The 19,331-nt window shown below is 37.4% G+C and overlaps 1 protein-coding gene across 2 annotated transcripts in view; it reads left to right on the top strand.

The window, feature by feature from the left end:
* Nucleotides 1-1,783: 1,783 nt before the first annotated feature.
* Nucleotides 1,784-19,331, top strand: part of LOC124407439 — a 109,677-nt gene continuing 92,129 nt past the window's right edge. For both annotated transcript variants that reach the window (XM_046883559.1, XM_046883558.1), the window contains exons 1-2: nt 1,784-2,441; nt 14,301-14,622. In XM_046883559.1, the coding sequence (XP_046739515.1) occupies nt 14,442-14,622 (181 nt within the window). In that variant the 5' untranslated portion in view covers nt 1,784-2,441; nt 14,301-14,441. The remainder of the gene's footprint in view (nt 2,442-14,300; nt 14,623-19,331) is intronic.

Raw genomic sequence — 19,331 nt, 5'->3', positions numbered from 1 at the left:
CTGTATACCTACCGGAGCTAGACTCAATGCCGGTGACGTGATGCCTCGGAATTCGCACGGCTAATGTGCGGGGCAAAAAGGAGAAATAAAATAAAGAAACTCTTAAGCGTTACATTTGTTTTTGTAATGAGCTCGAGCTATATACGCAGTATTTAAAGTCATGGATAATGAAATTAGACCATGCATACAGGTACAAGCTTGCGTGTTAAACAGGTCCTGCAAAAATTTTACGCTGTCCTAACGCCACGGCGCTGCTCTGCACCTTGGAAAAAGAGGATAAAATAAAATCAACGTTAAATTGAATTAAAAGAATGAAAATAAAGGAACGAAATTGAACAAAAAGAATGTTGATACTTTCGAGAAATGCCTCGCCTTGAAACGAGATTTTAATCATATGTGAATATCAAAGTAGTCGCTGCGAGACTTATATATTTGCATAAGAAAAATTATCCGAAAGGAGGCGATTCTTTGGAGTATAATCGTGCCCTGCACTCAAATTTACAATCCTTGAAACATTCTGCTCATGGTGAGAATGTTATGTCATATAATAACGCTGGCCTTGCTCTTAGAAAGTGGTCGTATCTCTACCGGTTATAGGAAATCCTATGAAAACGGAGATGAAATCCTGATCACAAGTTTACTCGTCACCGCAGCCTTACTAAATCATTAAAGCAATGTTTATGATTATAATTATATGTAGCAAAATGTAGACAACACTCCGCTTATTATTCTGTTAAAACGCTCCATACCTTCGAAAAATTGTAACACCAACATGACCAGCGTGACCAGTTGTAATCGATTGATTGCCTCTTAGTGGATGACTTGAGTCACTTGATTGTAATTGGATTGGATGTGGTCACAATTGCGGGTGTGGAGAGCTTCGTTATTTCCAGTTTTTATTTTTTGAAACGAATTCAACGCACAGATGATATTGCTTATCGACGGCTTACACAGCAGTATTAAAAAAAAAAAATCGCAGCAATCAAATAAGGCTACAGTAAAAAATCTTCAAGGTATTGAATTGTGGGATGAAATAATAAGGTTTTCTAAGAAATTATTTGCAATGTGTTGATTTTACTCATCATCAAGACATACTTTTTTAAAACTTGTGGCAAACACTGCGAAAACTGTAGTATATATATTATTATGTATTTTTCTAGAATCTCATCATCGAGAAACTCACTATATCAAGGACAAGATGACACAGAGAAAATCTGAGCTCTGCCTAACACATTACCACGATATATTATAAATGCACGAGGAATTGCTGATTCCGGGAGTATACATAGAATAGTCAGCTTTACATGCAGAGCAAAGGTCGAAACGTTGCTTGTTGTTGTCGTCGTGAGAGTCAATTCGGACATCCTAAAATGGATTTGGCGCTTGCAGAGCGCGTAAGTGCGATTTTTCGAAACACTAGTGACGCGTGCAAAAAGATGACTTGTATAAGTAGTTCCGGAGCGTAGGAGGTGGTCTTCTGCTGGTACCACGTGTGCAGGTACACACGGAGTGAAAGATCGCGAAATCGGATGATCTTGGTCCCGTCGCCAAGTATAGCGCTGTCCATGGACCCTCGCAGATGGAGCCGATGGGCGAGCCTTTTCGGTATAGGACCTTGACCGAGTGAGGACGAAGCCACGCTAAAGACTGCGGAGTTCTGCCTCGGTTAGCCTCGCCTCGCATTGCCTCTGTAGCCTCTCTCCTTCTCCTACCTGCCGAGAGGTCCGTGTCTCTCGGATAGTTTGTCTGCAGCACCGGGTAGGAGGATAGGACAGAATCGAAGTGGTGGAAGAACGCGCGCGGCCTACGCAGCAGCGGTTCCAGACCGCGTTCGAGGTTTTATTAGTTCTTCGGCTCTCGGCGAGGAAACGTGAGAAGGCGGTTGGTTCGGCTTCGATTGCGAATAACGTTGGTACCCGGAGTGTCAGTACAAGAGAGTGGTGGTCCCCGCACAAACAGTGAACAAACGAATGAATGTATCGATAATTGCGAAACGAAATCAAGTTCCTTTAAACCTACAAGTGCTTTAATTGTCACAGTGCTGGAGTATCGACGTTGTGAAGTTGACTCTTCAGTGTAACTGTTTTCGATTTTAGACCGTTTTTAACCTGATCACTTGAACGGCGGATAAAACGATGTCATCTGTCACGGTGAATCGGTACCAATGCAGGGGTTAAAAGGTCCTGGTGCAGGTGGAATCGGAAGATCGATTCGGTTCGGTGACGCTGGTTCAATTATTCGAAGATGTTGTTTTTCGTGAACGTCAATATTATTTGTGACAACTTCTCACCACCTGTTGTGACAGTTTCGATCTCAGTTAATAGTGACTAGACATCACGACGATTATAGTTTTCACTCCGGAGTTTATTTGATATAGTTAGTGACCAGTTTATCAGCCAGTGTCGCGGTTACCGGTTTATATTGGAATACCTAAAAACAAGGTAAACTTTTAAGCCAGCCGTTAAAAATGCACTGCTGGTTTTTTTTGTTTTTTTTTTTTATTCTCATTTACGATGTTATACCTGAGAATGATAATTAATAATTAAGACGATTATAGAACGCACTTTGATGACTGACTACGTTAATTGCTATTTCAATAATCGCGCAGAAAATATCTTCCCTGTTCAACGAACTGGTTAAGCCGATTAAGTTTGCCGCGAGAAATCTTCCCAGTTTATTTCATCAACGTCAAACTTTGTCTGAAATTTGGTAGCAATGATGTATCAGAAATCATGGTGTTGTTTGAGAGTTGGGAAGTCCCTTCACCGTTACTTCCCAATTCTCAAAGAACGTCGCATGAATGATAGAGGATATAAAATTTTGTACTTCTATATGTATAAAAATATTTGAATTTCACAATTAACCGATGATGTAATCGTTCCGCGAACAAATTTTGAGTAAACAGTTTTAGTGCCATTCGCGAAATCGGTTGTCTTGAATATCGTTGAATATGTGGCTACCGGCTATACTCATTTACTTGCTTAGCTCGGTTGGTTACCTATGAAATCATCCGCGTTTTAGATGTATACGCGTTTGCATGTTTTGAGCTCAATTAGCATCGCTCAATCACAGAAAACTGGTTTCTCCCAGCTACGGTATATCTACGATCATCGCTAGAAGTTCTGGAATAATACCACAACACACTTCACTAATGCCATTGCGAACAAATAATTATCCAAGTTTTCAGAAATGATAAAGTCAACTTGCTCATCCTAGAGGCAGTTCTAGATAATAAACGTAATACATAGGAAAAATATAACAATTTTTATTTCAATCTACCGACGTGATTGTCTACAGATCATTCTGTCGGGCTGTACGTGAATTTAATTCGACGAAGAACCTGCTAGTAAGATCGATCAGTGGCAAATGAATTTCTTGTTTGGTGTCAAAGCGATTGAAAACATGCTTGTTATTATGCTGAAAGACATGTGACATGTTGGAAGACTGTGAAAAAAGCGGATCATAAACGATTTGTCACATCACAGATTTTCTTTGAATTCTGAAGAGGTTGATTGAAATCGATCATTTTTATTAAATTTCTTTCGAGATCAGATTATTGTCTTTGTGAGCTATAAAAATCTCCGTGGAGGATCGAAAATAGGAAATTGCTTAATTACAATGAAAAACTTAAATGTATAGATACTAAATTCGAAATCTCTCAAAATGGTTAAGATTTTAGTAGAATTGTTTGATTTCACCATATAATGGCTCATTTTTTCCGACAGACTATTTAATTTTTGAACAATTCACTGATAAAGATTTCAAATTCTTTCAATAGTTAATGTGACATTAATATTTGTTGATCATAAACAATATCAAAGCAATGTTGTTGATTTGAAAATTTAACGGTGTTAAGATCATTAGCAAAATCATTTCAGAGAATTTTTCGAAAATAGTCTTCTGAATAAAATAAGCCACAGCAGTGGATGAAATCCAAGAAATCTAATGGATTTTTAACTGTTTTTAAGTAATTTGAAACGAAATATCGATATCCAAGCTTTCGTTTATAACTTCAGTATTTTTTATTTTTGTGTATTCAAAAATATCTTCGTCGATTATAAATATAATAGATAGTGCATCAGGAAGGTAAAGTAGATCTTTATACACCGAGCGTATAAGTTTGCAGTACGAGTAGGTATAAGAAGACGAATAGTGCAAATACGGGAGGCAAAAAAGACTGCCTCTATGGCGTACACGATATTTTATGTACCAAGAATACGGTTAGTAAGTTTTTTTTTATTTTTATTTTTTTTATTTTATAGCGGGGTACAAAGAAGAGCACATTTTATTACTAGGACGCTTTCTGTTTGTAGAGACGTAGAAGCGATTAGTTTACGTACGGAACGAAGGTAACGAAAAAACGTATTTACCATACTTGCTTTGCGTGATAATAATAACAATAATTATTTGATGAATATTCAATGTGCGTATTCAATGACTATACCGTAATCAAATTAGGAAGCATCGATTATTATCCAACCGCAACCTTCATAAGATAAAATTCACGCTTTTCCTGTTCACCGCGAATAAAAAAAAAAAAAAAACACAATCCAAAGAACCGAAGACAATTTCGATCACGTTCGTCGTGAATTAATTTCCTGGACCTCGTAAGAATTGGCGAGTCGCAAGATGCTCGCTGGCTATCTTCATCTCGAGGATGGCCCGGGAGGCGTTAGACGGACAGGTTCTTCTATTTTCTGAGACCAACGGAGTCCTCCGGGATCGCAGTCTGAGTGGGCCATACATCACCGGGACATTAGGCCCCGACAGCTTGGACATTTATACTTCGTTACTTTTAGCCTTGTTCTTGAAAAAAGATAGGCATCAAGGACAGGTCGCCTAATTACCAAAAGGACGCATGTCGTTTGTGTATGAAACGTGTGTGTTTATCCTTCACTGGGAATTGTTTCGGTGGGTGGTTCAAAGAAGAATACGACAATTATCACGTCCGTTGACACGCCTGAATTTCTGCAGGCTAATTAGACCCGAATCAAGCGTCTCACTGCTCTCGCCTTTCAGGATCCGCACTTTTTATTGCCTGCTTAAAACGGTTGAATATATTTTTATATTCAAAGATCGAGCGCCGGATTGTGTCAACCGTTTCGCCAGATAAATTTTTGAGAAAATCCAAAATGTTGGCGAATTAGCTACACGATTATGTCGGGATGCGAAATGAATTCAAATTTTGACAAGGATAATTCTCTAGGTTTGTTACACAATTTTCATTTTTCATCGTTAAAGTTTTTACTCAGTTTTAGTTGAGTTGATTTTTTATTGCAGGTTAAATGAAAAGTTATCAATTATTTAAATTTCCTAATGGATTAAATTTCGAAAGGAGAGTTTCAACAGTGCTGAAATAGTTTTAAATCAAGCAGCACGTCGAGTCGATCCACCGTAGTCAAAAATCCATCTCATTTGTATATATTTGTTTTAGTTTCGTTTCTCTTCTCTCTTTTTTTTTTTTTTTACTCCAACTCCTTGTGCAACTCTGTAGCTGCATCCTATTTAAGAAGTTAACCGTACAGGTTCAACGGTTTCAGACATACATTTACGCCTATAATAACCGCGCTAAACAGCCTCAGGCTTAAGTCAGGTTGGCAGTAACGAGTAGCTAGGTCGATGCGAGGAACGATTATGAGCCGCACGACACAGGCTCAGACAAAGATGAACTTTAAAAGGCACAAGATCGAGTGAAACAAGGTTCTAAATTTTTGCAAATAAAATTATATGGAATAAAAAAATTCAGCAACAATACCGTAAAACTGATTGAGCAACTTTGTCACTCTGTATTGATTATTATTTTTACTTAGTTAGACATCGCATCTTTACTGATACAAACGATTGCATGACGAGGCTTGTACAAGAGAAAAAAAAAAAAAAAAAAAAAAAAAAAAAACATGCCAAGAAGAAACGGTAAAACTTGTAAGCCTGAGCGACCGAATGCGCATGCGCAAAATAATAAAACTCTATTGGTCGGTGAAGTCGTACCGTGGCAATATTTTCGTCCGCAATGCAGGGGGGCCAACGGACTCGAATCGGGACATGAGATGTAAAAATCTGCCGCGTCAAGTGGCGAATTGAAATAGTATTTTCACGATGACTCGTAGAGTTTGCAATAAAAGTTTTATCTGAAGCAGTTTTTTTGTTACAACTATTTGAGATCTGGTTAATCCAAAAATACTTCCATCACTTACTTAACCTCGACAAACCGCCTTTGAAGAGGCTAAAATTTGAGACGCCTGGCTTGCGTGAAAATCCAGCAATATTCGCGCCTTGCGCAGTCGAATGCTTAATCTGCCAAGTTTCACCGTTTCCTCTCGGCACAGTCTGGCTACCACTTCGTGTATAATTTACTGACTAAAAAATAATTGCTTGTGACCCGCGAAGTCGGGGGCCTGCGTCATCCGCGAGCTGCGAGCTGTTGATTGTCAGTCTCGGAGTGCAGGAAGCTGTTCGGCAGGGATTTATCTTGTTTTTACCTGGCAAATCGACAATTGGCGTGTTACGCAAACACGGCGATACTGTCTGCGTTCACTGGTGTTAGTCTGCTCGGTGCTAAGCCTCGTCCGCGTTATTTCTTTTTCTAATCTCTCAGGCGGGATAAATTTCAACACCGTTTCAACGATAGCGATGAACGAAGGGAAAGAAGGACTGGTATTCAAATTTGAATTCGAAGAACGGTGTCAAAGTTATGCAAATCACGAACGATAAGACCGGCTGTAAAGTTCTTATAAGGGCAAATCCCTGTTTCTTTTTTTTCCCCCCAACAGATGGAATGAGTTTTATAATCAGCCGAAGCGGCGAGGTGGAATATATCCCTTGATTACATGCCTGTTAGGCATTCATGAATTATTCGGTAAGAAAGATAGATTTTTGAAAAATTCAAAATCTTATAGTCAAAACTTTAGCTGGTACTGGTGTTTTAAAAAATCGAAAAGTCTTTTTAACCATTTCATCACTTCGATTCTTCGGTTTTTTATTCTACCGGTAGAAAGGTAATTCTTATTTTACCTTAGATGTTCTAAAAATTCAAAGAAATCTTACGAATGAAATTTTGACCAACTAAATTTATTTCATGAAAAACATGGAGCAATCAAAGAAATGTTATTTATACGATATTCAAACTTGTGTTTTAAGAATCGCTACGACACTTCGAACGATTTCCTTCCAAAAGTAACTTTCACACACGAACTTGAGGTAAACGGTCAAATTAGTTGTCCGGACACGGTAGTCATAAATCATAAAAACTATGTAACAACCGATTGGTACAGAAAGGAGACCTGGTCTCGCAGATATCCACTCCAGTTTGAAAAAAAAAAGTATAATTATCTGTCTATTTTATAGATGTAGCGGTCTATCATATCCAAGGCATGTCAAAAAAAAAAAAAAAAACAATTTGAAAGTTGTATTCAAAATGAACAATAGAAACGGATATTCAAAAGAATTAATCACTGTTAAAAGAATCAATAACTCACGTTGAAACGAAATCGATAAGAATAATGACAAAATTGCTAGTAAAATTCTATCCTCTCGTATCTGCAGTGACGTGTGTTGGTAGATAACCTCAAGTATGTTATTTGCTAAGTTAAAATACAAAATCGTCGTTACCCTGATCCGGAAAGTCAGACGAAGTTATTAATCGTTACTTCACCTCATCATAAACACGTTGAGATGAAGAGACAAGATATAATATTTGATCGTCGTATCATTTGTCACCAAGCTTCCAAGTATACCTTAGAAGTTTATAGCCACCTGTATAATAGGACCGAGTTGAATACTTAACGCAGAGCAATCTTCAGTTACGTCTGCATCCGGTTTTACTTCAGTGTAGCGAGCATCGTTGTATGTATAGATATAACGCGTATGTAGATATATATTCGTGGTAATGACACGTTAGATGAGTCGAAGGCGGACGAGGCAGGTTGTAATTTTATAGTTTGATTGAAAAAGACATCAAAACGTTCTTTTTCTAAATCCGCTTATCCGCCTCGGTCTCTCTTTAACTCGATGACGTTAAAACGCGACATAAATATAACGCACCTTGTATATCTACCTATTTCGAAAGTCTTTCCAGACTCCGATACTTCGTTGAAGCAACTGCGCTGCTCGTGACTCTGGTATTTCGTGTTTAGTGAGTAAAAGATGTAATAAAAATAAAAAAAAAGGGAACGGAGAGGGATATAAAAGAGAATGTTACATTTTGAGGACGATTAATCGCTCGACGAGTCGGAGATCTCGGATGAGTGACCTTGCGCCAACTTCTCAGAATGGAGACACCTGGAGATGATTATAAACCATCCAAATAAACCAAATATTCAGTCTCGACTATCAACTACACTCTGCTCGGGCCATCTGAGCCCGTGGCATTTAACCAAATTCACTTGCTCACCTCGATTATGCTTTTGGCGACTAACCAACAGGCAAAAAGCAGGTTTGTTAATTTTTGCACTTATGCATATACACGTCAGTTGGAATACGAGTTGCGCAAAAAATTCCACGACTGAATTTTATACATCGAAATTACTCGTCATACGGTGGTGAAGGTCCTGTATACAGGATGTGTGTGTTATATATACGTGCTTCTCTTGTTTTGTCGCATCTCATAATCAGACCTTTTCCTATTTCTTGGGTTTTTTTTTTCGACTGGCAGAAGTCTTGGTTTAGAAATTTTGGACGAGGTACGAGGTGTTCCGCAACTTTGATTCTGTTGTTGGAGGTTTCTTACGATAAGTTTTTGGCACAGACATTATACGAGCATCTGGATTTTTCGAGGCCAGAGATTTCTGAAATTTTATTCCGCCGACGATTGTAAATAATCCGAATTTTCGTATTTATGTTTAATTCAGGATCCGTGCAACTCATTGCCGTTCCTCAATTAAGAATCAGAAAATTTGCAAAACTGGTTTTGCATCGATATTATACGCGTAAAACTCTGATTATGCTAATTCCAATCGAAAAATAAAAGAAATGTCAGTTTGATCCTATCTCGGGGTCTGATCAAACGCATTCGGGAGATCTTTAGTTTTCATTTAATCCAGCATGCCACTTTTTTTAATTGCTGTCCGCCATTAGTCGAGTCAAGCACCGATGTGAGTTTGAATCCAGCAAATCTTAAGAATAAGGATTCTGTGACGATGTAATAAATTGTTCATTAAAAAGGTCAATTCTTCAGACTAACGAAAACCGTTTATGATAATGACGGTGCTTATCTTGATTTTTTTTTTTTTAAACTCACAATCAATTCCGTTTATTTTAAATTGATCGTCCTGTTGATCACTGTATATATTTTCCGAAAGAAAGCTTCTACTGTATATAAACAACGGAAATTTTGATACACACAATTTATTATCAAAAATTCAAAATCAACAAGAAGTGTATCGATTTTTTAAAAACTCTAAAACTAACATGTTCATCAAAATTGTAGTTATTCGTGCGACAGACAGTTTAATTATTTAGTCTGAAAAGTTTTGATACTTAACAATTAATATGAAACTGAAGTTTTAGATCAAGTTAGTTATAGCTGCTAAAAAATTTTGAAACGATTTCTATATATCACTGGTCAATAACTGATAAAACAAGTTTTAGAAAGCTTGAATCTTGTCACTAATATTTCTTTCTGATGTCTGAAGAATTGAGTTGAAATGTCATAGAGATATGCGACCTAATTTACATTTTCTTAATTTTTTAAGTGTTTGTTCTAAACTCATACAAATCTGACCATTTAGCAGTCTGTCTCTTAATTCCATCCATCATTAGATGTATAAAAACTAGTGCTATGCGATTAATCGATCAATCATTCTTTCGATTAATCGATTGATTAGTAGATTAAGTTTTTCAATGAATCGTTTGTCCAATTAATCGATTAACCGGCCCATTCGATTAGTCGTTTTCATGATGATAGATTAATCAACGGTTTTGATTCATATACCGATTGACCAACAGAATTATCATGAGGCAACTTCGAATAATCGATTATTCGATAAACAATTAATGAAAACCATCGATTAATTGAAAAAACGATTAATCGATTGATCGAAAACCGCTTCATAAAAGCTATCGATTAATCGTACAGTACTAATAAAAACCTGAAGAAATGACTTAGGCAAGCCAAAAAACATTTCTTCATGGCGCTACCGGATAAATATTTGACTGGCAAGAAGTTAAAATTATACAGCTCAATTAAGTGATACGAAAATTTCTCAAAATCTCGATGTTTAATCTTTAAAATTACGGAGACTTAAAGGAAATGAATTTGGTGAAACGAATCGTCTTATTTCGACGCCATTGCAGCGCTCACCGGGTTTCTGGGCCGAATAAGGAGAGTGCAAGACGTATAGAACGTCTTAATTCAACAGCGGAGAATCGCACGTTCATGCAAATTGTCTCATTTCCCCGCATGTGAGGCAGCCTCTCTATTTATTCCTGCAGACTTGTGCCGGCTAATAAAGAGGTTGAATTACAGTCACTCATCCCGGCTCTTCGGACTCGCGCATCCTGCATCGCATAACGGGCATCGCATCGTCAAGTAGAGACCTTCGGCTGCTGCAGCTACAAGAGTATCACTGTGATGGCCTTGGGAGATCGTCCTCGTCGATTTTGAGGTTAGGCGGTACGCGAAGCGAGTCGAGATGATACGATGGAGGCGTCGAAATTCAAAATTTGAATCGAAAAAATAACTCTTGACTTGTTTTAATTTTGAAAGGATATTGTTCAATATTTCAATTGCAAGTAGGTAATTAAAGTAATTGCAAGCGGAATATTTGTTGGTTATTACAACATTGAATCTGTCTGCTGAGTTTACTATATTTTTCAGATACATGTGACTTTAACGGCAATTTATTGGTTCAAGAACACAAAATTATCTCAGTTGTTACAGAGAATTGTAGTACAATGCCCAGAGTAAAAAAGAATAATATGATATTAGTAGGCAACTAGGCTTTCCGATTGTAACAGTAAAACTCATTTCCATTTCGTATCTAAATCTACATTTTTTCTCGATCATGTTCAGAAATGGAAATATGTAAGGAACCGGCATATATGTAACTGGAGATTTCACTTCGTTTATGCTTGCAGAATTTAGAAAGTCTTACATGATCTTAAAACTGTGGTTTAATGCACTTCCTGCGGAAGAATTTTATGATAGTTTTTTTTTCTGTAATGTTGGATTGATTTTTTTGACCAAAAAAATATTCATTACTTTGAAGTTTTCGTTCCAACCGACCAGTAATAAATTCTGAAGTTTGCGTCTGTATGTTATACATACACAATTGACCTATTAATTATTTATTTTTCTAGCTTACATTCGTTGGAATTTATTTCCATCCATGCGATTGGTCGCGTTCCTCTCTCCTCTATAGTTTGCCACCTTGTTACGCTTGTTACGCTTGTAATTTACCGGTTTTTTTCTTCCTACCCTGCGGGAGGTTCTGACATGCGGCGCCTGAATTAGACAGTCGAATAGACAAAGAGCCGTATCGTGTCGATATATCCTAATCTGAAGATATAAAAAAGTGCCACGTCACGTGCTAACTCGCGAACCAGTCTTCAGGATCCAAAAACTAGAGTGGCGCCCCGGGTGGTGGCATTTAGATTTAACATAACGTGAATGTTAATTGCCTAAACAGGCACTGCTGCGCAAGCAGACGAGGATAGCGTGTTTAGTAAACTTGTTCTATCTATAATGTTCGTTAAACTACACACATTTAGAGATGTAATGAATGTCTACTGCAGCAACGGAAGCTACGTGAATAAGCTGGCAGGCTAAGGAGATTGGATCGCCAAAAAGAGATACTTTTTTTATTATTGATCTTCACTACGACGTAGTCATACACTAAATGTTTATCAAATTATTATAATTCGTAAGCTAGAATGATGTCTTTGAAAATATGGAGAATAAGAATATTGGAACTATAAATGAAAGCTTGGATATCGATGCTTAATTTTCGAATCACTTCAAAACGGTTCTAGATCGACTAGATTCGGTCGATTTCATTTTAGGATGGCTTGTTTTATTCGGAAAAGACTATTTTCGACGAATTCACTGAAACTTACATTTCTTATCGTGTTAGCATCATCAAACATTTCAACGACCGAGTGATATGGATTATGGCCAAAAAAAAAAAAGAAAAAAAAGAAAACGACAATATTTAATATAGTTTAAAAAAAAAAACAGAATATCTGCTTTAGCGACTTCGTAGGAAGCAGCCTGAAAATAGTTCAGAATTAATAAAAGGGTTCCGATGTATAGTCAACGAACCTGCTAAACCACACGCCGTGTCAGGATCTCCTAAATTAATACAGAGATCGGAGCAAAAATAAAATATCCAAAGGCAAGAAGATCAAAAAAGAGAACTGCTTGAAATTTATGCCTGCATTTCACCAACTCAGCTCGCTCTGGTGCTTAGCTGGGTTAATCTTTTCGCAGATACCATGTATGCACGACCCAAAAAGGCACACAAACAAAGTGTACATCTCGAGGTTTTCGTGACTGTTAATATATATTGATCAGAATAATCAAGGACCAGACGATGGCTGTTAATAATCAAATGAGAATTTTATTGAACGATTCGGTGTGTGATATGGAAAAAAACTGGAAAGTCGGGTTCTTTGGACAAAATTGTGTACAATGTTTACGAGTTGATTATCAGCCTTCGCGCGGATAAGAGTGTCATTATAAAAGCCAGTATCTGTTAAAAACTGATGAAATTTTTTTTCTTCTTATATACCGCTTTACCTTCTGCATATTTGAATGCTTTCTTGCTAATGCCATGTCTACTTACCGAATCTCACGACATGTCTGATAAGCTCTTATATTTTTTTTGTACTTTGGAAGATCCATGATGGTTCTGTATAATAATCGATGCTAAAAACGAGATTCTCTTAATTTTACAGCATGTGTGTTACCTTGTGTCGCACTGTGAATGCTAACGTATTAAATATCTGTACGCATGCAAGTATAACGTACGACAGTACATGTTCATTTTACATTTTATCTCTATACGCAATATATTGTGTAACAGTTCATTCGCATAGTCATTGCATCAAGGTTAAATGATGATCAATCATGACGAAGTTACGCGTTTACGATTTTTTAAATTGAAATATATTTACTCGTGATCAAAATCGAAGGTGCTCGAAATAGTAGAACAAATTCAATTCACAAAGACTTTCGAAGAGTCAAAAATCTTGATGAATGTTAAATGCAGTTGTTGAATACAAGGAATTTCGAAAGTCTTTGGCTGCCGAAATTTTTCCTTGAGCTTATACTTGTAATTGTTGGTACGATTTCTAACGAATTTGAATAAAATTTATAAGTTAATTCTTAATACACAAACCGTGATGTTTTTTGTTTCACATTATAAAGCTGTGCAAGGACCAAGACATTTGGTCGAGATATGAATAAATTTGTGGCTATAATAAAAGTAAAATTGCTCAATTTTGAACTTTGAAACACTTTGACATTTACGCAATCAACGCAGTGATTGCCGTGTGAAATATTTATAGACATACGTCTGAAGGAATATTTATCGTTCGAGAGTGACGGAAAGTCGTTTTAAATGTCGCAATTCAGGGAGACATAAAATGTCTAATATAACTTTAAGAATATTAATTTTTTATTTCGTTAAACATGCCCATGTCTTGAATTTTTGCTTCCGAATAAATTGGCGTCAAAAAAATAGAGCAAAATACCGTGACAGTTCCATGAACGGAACATCCAAGTAAGCATGCGCCAAGTTTTTCGTGTGCTCAAACAGGTTAGCCAACTCTGTATTGTTCAGATCTGGCGCAAACTCTCAATGCGCACAAGCAATTCGAGGTTATGTTGAGTCAAATGCAGACTCGTTGATGAAATGAAAAATTCCAATAATATCGTCAGATAAAATGTCAAAAAATAATTGACAGGCATTTTTTCTTTTCTTAATTCAACGTTCCCTAACAAAGTTATAGCATTTTGAAATTGACGCGGGATGTCACCATGTGCTTGAATATAGATGTACTACAATGTGAAAAATGTGTAACATTATGACGTCACGTGGAATTTGACTTGCTATATCTTTGTTAATAAACATTGCATTGAAAAAAAAAAAAATCAAATACGTATCAATTATTTTTCGACATTCTATCTGACGATACCAATGTAATTTTTCATTTGCACACCTAATTGCCAATGAATTTCGGAGCATGCGCGTTTTGGTGTTTCGTTTTCCAACACTGTCGCGTAAAAAATACGGATGTATGTTACGTGTGATCGGTGTGAATTGAACGCTGCCATTAAAGGTGGAGCTTTGCTTGGGTTACAGGTTGGTGCGCAGGTAGCAGTTGGTGATCTTACGAAAGGTGAAAGGTGAATATCGCGGTAGTAAGAGTGTCTTTGCGAGTTGTGCGAGCTCTGAGAATTGGCAAAGTAATCTTGTTATGACCGGGAATCGAGAGGCAGAAAGATGCCCGCGGTCCAGCGCTCGGAATCTCTGAGATCGCGGATCGAATCGGCCGAGGAAGCAGGATCGACTTCCGCTCAGGCCAATTCTCTGCCGCCCATTTTACCCGCGGCTTCCGGTTCTGCCGGCAAACCCGCCGAGCGCAGCGTTTCCTTCAATAGAGACGTCCACGTTAAGAGGATAGGTGAGTTTCTGATGTCGAACCACAGCTCCTGACGCCAGCGCTGGCAGTCTCGTCAATTCAGGTTTACCGACGAACATTATTTTTTTTTTTTTCATGCGTATCAAAACCGGAGCTGAACACTTTATCCGGTTTTGCACGATTTGAGGCAAAACGTTACGTTCTCATTGGTTTTGGAGAGAGATTCGTTTGCTTGAATTGACAAGGTTGCCAGCGCCGCACTACCAGCTCCACGCATATTCTGTCTAACTCATTCTAACTTTTAAAAATACCGCAATAAACGTTAACTCTCTGCCCATTTACGCCGCAACTAACGGCACGAAATTTTGTTCTAATGAAATAATACAAAAGAAAATTCATGCTGTTTTATTTTTCGAACGGTTTTGGCCGAGGAATGAATAATAAATTGATTATTTACTTTGATCGTCTCAGGAAACCGAACACCCAAATGAGCGTGAAGTAAGTTTTTCGTCTGTTTGGACAGGTTTGCCAACTCTGTATGGTTCAGATCCGGCGCGAACTGTAAATGCAAGCAAGCTATTTGAGGTTATGTTGACCCGTTATATTTTGGCTGTCTTAAATTCTCAACGTAACATAACATCGAAACGCTTGCGAATTTTAGTAGCTGCTATTTGATCGCAATTGAATTGGTCAATCTTACAAGGAGACGAAAAACTCGGAGTGAATTATTGGAATCTACAACTAGAATCACATAATTTGGCACACGCGTATTTGGTTTTTTAATTTCCTGAGACTGTCACGGTATATTAGCACAGCATAACACGTTGTTAACATTCCCTGTTTATTTTAACAAATAATTATTTCCTTCGCGTGTGATTTGCGAAAAACAACGACGGCACTGTTCACGTGACATCGTTGCTATCCTTTTCAGAATCACTCGCGATTCAATTGTAGAATGTTTCATTTTTCCTTTTTTACATTTATATGTATTTGTTCGTTATATATGAATTGGGGCTCGTATTGGTGCAGCGTACTTCTGTGTGTATCGATGTCAGGACTCACTTTTCTCACCCCCTCGAATAACTTTTCCAGCCTTAAGTCTTGCTTAATTTCAAATTAGATCCGATAATTAACTTCCCGCCGCTTGATTTTTTTTTTTTTTTTTTTTTTTTTTTTTTTTTTTTTTTTTTTTTAATACAGAGTTAAGAAAAATTTATGAATATTTTCAGATGTAGCAAAATTCTACACCGTTAATTAACGCGCAATAGAGACACCGCCACAGCGTAATTACCTACAACGAGTCGACAAGATTTCAATATTTGTTTCTAAAGCGAAAACTAATAATCCTTGTTATTCCGAGTATTGTGCGTAAGTAGGTATAATTACCTTCTAACTTATCCGACACTTCATCATCGGCACTATTTTCTAGTGTTATGCTAAAGTCGTAATAGCTTTGACATTGAAACAAAATTTGAGTTTAATCTGAAGAGAAATTCTCTAGAAAATACTTAAGGATATACTGGCTATACATTCTCAACTAAAAGTGAGTCTCGTCGGCATAAGCTAAGAATCGGACAAAAATCAACCACAACAAAGGCTATAAGAAAATTAAATTTGAATAGTAATAATGACCAAACGACTAAGGAATTTTTGGGGAATGTTTTTAGTCGTATGAAATGAGTTCGTTGATTTTTCTGAATACACGTGAATTTCCGAAGAATTTTCTCGTATTAAATTTGAAAACATGGAGAAAAAACCGTGAATTTTTGGATACATTTTCGTAAAAACGTTGTGTATTACAACAATCAAGAAGTTTCCTGAGCATTGAACGAATAGCTTCCAACCTTTAATGTAAAATAATGAGAAGATTCTTTAAAAAATCATTTGTATTCAGAAAAACCAACAAATTCATTTCATATGACAATACAAAATTCCCATTGTTGAAACAATTTTGAGCATTATTATTATTCCCATTCAATAAGGAACTTATCAAAACTGTTGCAATTCGATTTAACATAAAGCATAAGACTTGCTTCCGGAAATACAATTCAAGCTGGGACTAATAGACAAAGTCTCGGAAATTGTAAGAATAAATTGAAAATAAACTTCGATCGAGATTGTAATTTACCGTTGTCCGATATGGACAGTAATTTCATGTAAGCATCATTCAACGACAGTGTTGTCCGTTATTTTGATTAGCAGGACAACGTGTCAGATCGATTGGCCTGCCGGGATGGCGATCGGCAAGGTTAATTAACTAATCAAATGAAATTGCGTCGCGCGTTATTAGAGAGTCGTACGGCAGCCGAAATGGCAGCAAAGTGAAGGGTCAGGGTGAAAAAATTATCGTAGTATCGATATTGTTACAATAAAGGGTTAATTATTATTGAAAATACGGAAGAACGTGGGTCAACGAACTGTGAAATATAATTTTAGTTATCAATATAATATTTTCTAGTAATTGCTACATAGACTTTTTCTGTTTAGTTCGAAATATTTTTCAGTTCCGAGAGGCCTTAACCTTAAAACAGAAAATTACAAGAAAATATACGCGTGACAATAATAAAAAAAGAACAGTAACGTATACTAGATATTTTGCTTACATCTCTAATATTCAGTCTCATTTTATGCCCTGAACTAGTCTTTCGATAATGGAAGAAAATAAAAATAGTTAAGTATTGTAGAGTAACCACAACCAGAAATTTCTCTTGGAGTATACTCGTGTATGGAGATTGGCGAGGTTCCACTTTCTGCATTTCATCAAATCAGGGCGTGAAGTAATAAAAGACAATGATGAACCGACGTGTGTCCGGCATATCTGTGAACAGATCCACTTGCAAATTAATGGCTACTAAACCGGAGTTACTATCGAGGAATCTCCATTCATATTACTTTATAGTGGCACCGCCGAGTTTATAGGCGCAGTGGCCGTTTCCATGAGAGTAGGTCCCTCGCTGTTTCTCGGGCTTGTAGTTTGTATACTACATTCATGGTTACACATATTCTCTTTTGGGACAGCATGGCGCGTGCTACCAATTCCGTACGCTGAACAGACTATCGAGTCCTCAAAAATTTTGGAATTAAATCGAAGAACGACGTACCTTAAAACTGCAGACATTCTTGGTAATATGACCGAAAATTATTTCAGTGGATTCTTATTTGCCATCAAGTTGTAGCAGCGCTTTGAGAAGTTCGAAAGGAATGCAAATCATTTAGGGTTATGGAATAGATTGAGCCAAAATAAGGCTCAAAACAAATCGTCTCGCAATTCAGAAGTTTTAATTGCTAGAAAATGACTATTCATGCAGGCTGCTCAACTCAAGTTTCAATTCTCGAACGTGTCTTATTGAGGTTATGTAGGTGATATAAATTTTATTTAACTCAAGCATATCTAAATATACTTGCAGTGACTCGGAATGGCTTGACTGTCTGACCTGCTGACTGACGTGCTGCGAGTCGTCGTAACAATATAATTTCAATTCGTTTCGAGTAAATTGGCTCCCCTGTATTGCGGACGAAAATATTTGCACGGTACGATCTCACCGCGGCCAATAAAGTTTCATTGCTTGCGCATGCGCAGTCGCTTACTCAGCGGACAAACGTAAGTTTCACCTTTTTATCTCGGTGTACGCCGCTGCTGGAGCAATGGGGCGTAATGGTAATGGAATGAATTGTTGAGAGAGGTGTAAAAAATGCAAACCGAATGCGCCGCGAGGGTATTCGCATTCGCGCAAGTTGCAAGCCCGCTAATTTGTATGCACATAACCCATAACCCCACGTACTTAACGTTATAGCACAAGTTCGCGAGGCACGCACCTTAAACGCAACGATTACAGATCCTTACGTTCCCCCTCGAAGCCCTCGGGATACCGAATTCTCCTCTTCTCCTCGTCCACGTACCAGCCAGTATGCAGCATCCTTCGAACGCTGCTGCTGCGCCTTGTGCGTGTAAACTAACACTCGCGATCCTGCTCGGATTTATTTCATCCCTGCACATGCGGTTTATACTCTTGTACAGATGATATGTACAGAGTTCCGTAAAAGGCCGCCACCACGGCTATAGGCGAAGGTTTAAAACGTAGGCGCGAGTTAACGCGACTCCTGGTATTTCCATAAACAAGGTGGGGTGGGTGGACAGCTGTTTTAATTGCGATGTATTCGTTCAATTATCCGGCGTGATGCAGAATCGGTAAGCTGTTCGCTTCGCATGATAAAATCAAATCGTTTCATAAATCACCTCTTTTCACTGAGTTGATTTTTAACAGGATACAGTAGAAAAAGTTCAATTATCGCAGATATGAAAATAGAATATTACACGAAAAAATTTTTACTTCTTTTCTTTTTTTACTGCATTTTGTTCTCAGTAACAAACAAATTTTTCGTACGTGAACCTTGTACAATACCATTTATAATAATGTTGGAGATCTATGAACAAATGAAACCAGACTAATCGTCAACTCGAAATCATTCTTTAGTAAATGACCAAATCATCTTTTCTCTTTTCTGTTCAATTTTCTCTTCGCTAACTTATATTCCGAGCATAAAACTAAAGCCACCGTTTTCGTCCCTTTAAGGTATCTCGGCTGCTCAACAGATTGCAATACGCTTTTCTTTTACTATATATGCAAGTTATTCATTGAGTACAGTTTCAAGACTTGTCTCACAAAATGAGGTTCAAATTGAGTGAATTGAGTATGAAATAAAGACACCGAAATAGTCAGGTGATGCGTGTCGAGTGAAGCTGTTAGTTT

The sequence above is a fragment of the Diprion similis genome, chromosome 6, assembly GCF_021155765.1.
Source record: "Diprion similis isolate iyDipSimi1 chromosome 6, iyDipSimi1.1, whole genome shotgun sequence".
Taxonomy (NCBI): domain Eukaryota; kingdom Metazoa; phylum Arthropoda; class Insecta; order Hymenoptera; family Diprionidae; genus Diprion; species Diprion similis.
This window is presented reverse-complemented; position numbering and strand designations above follow the sequence as displayed.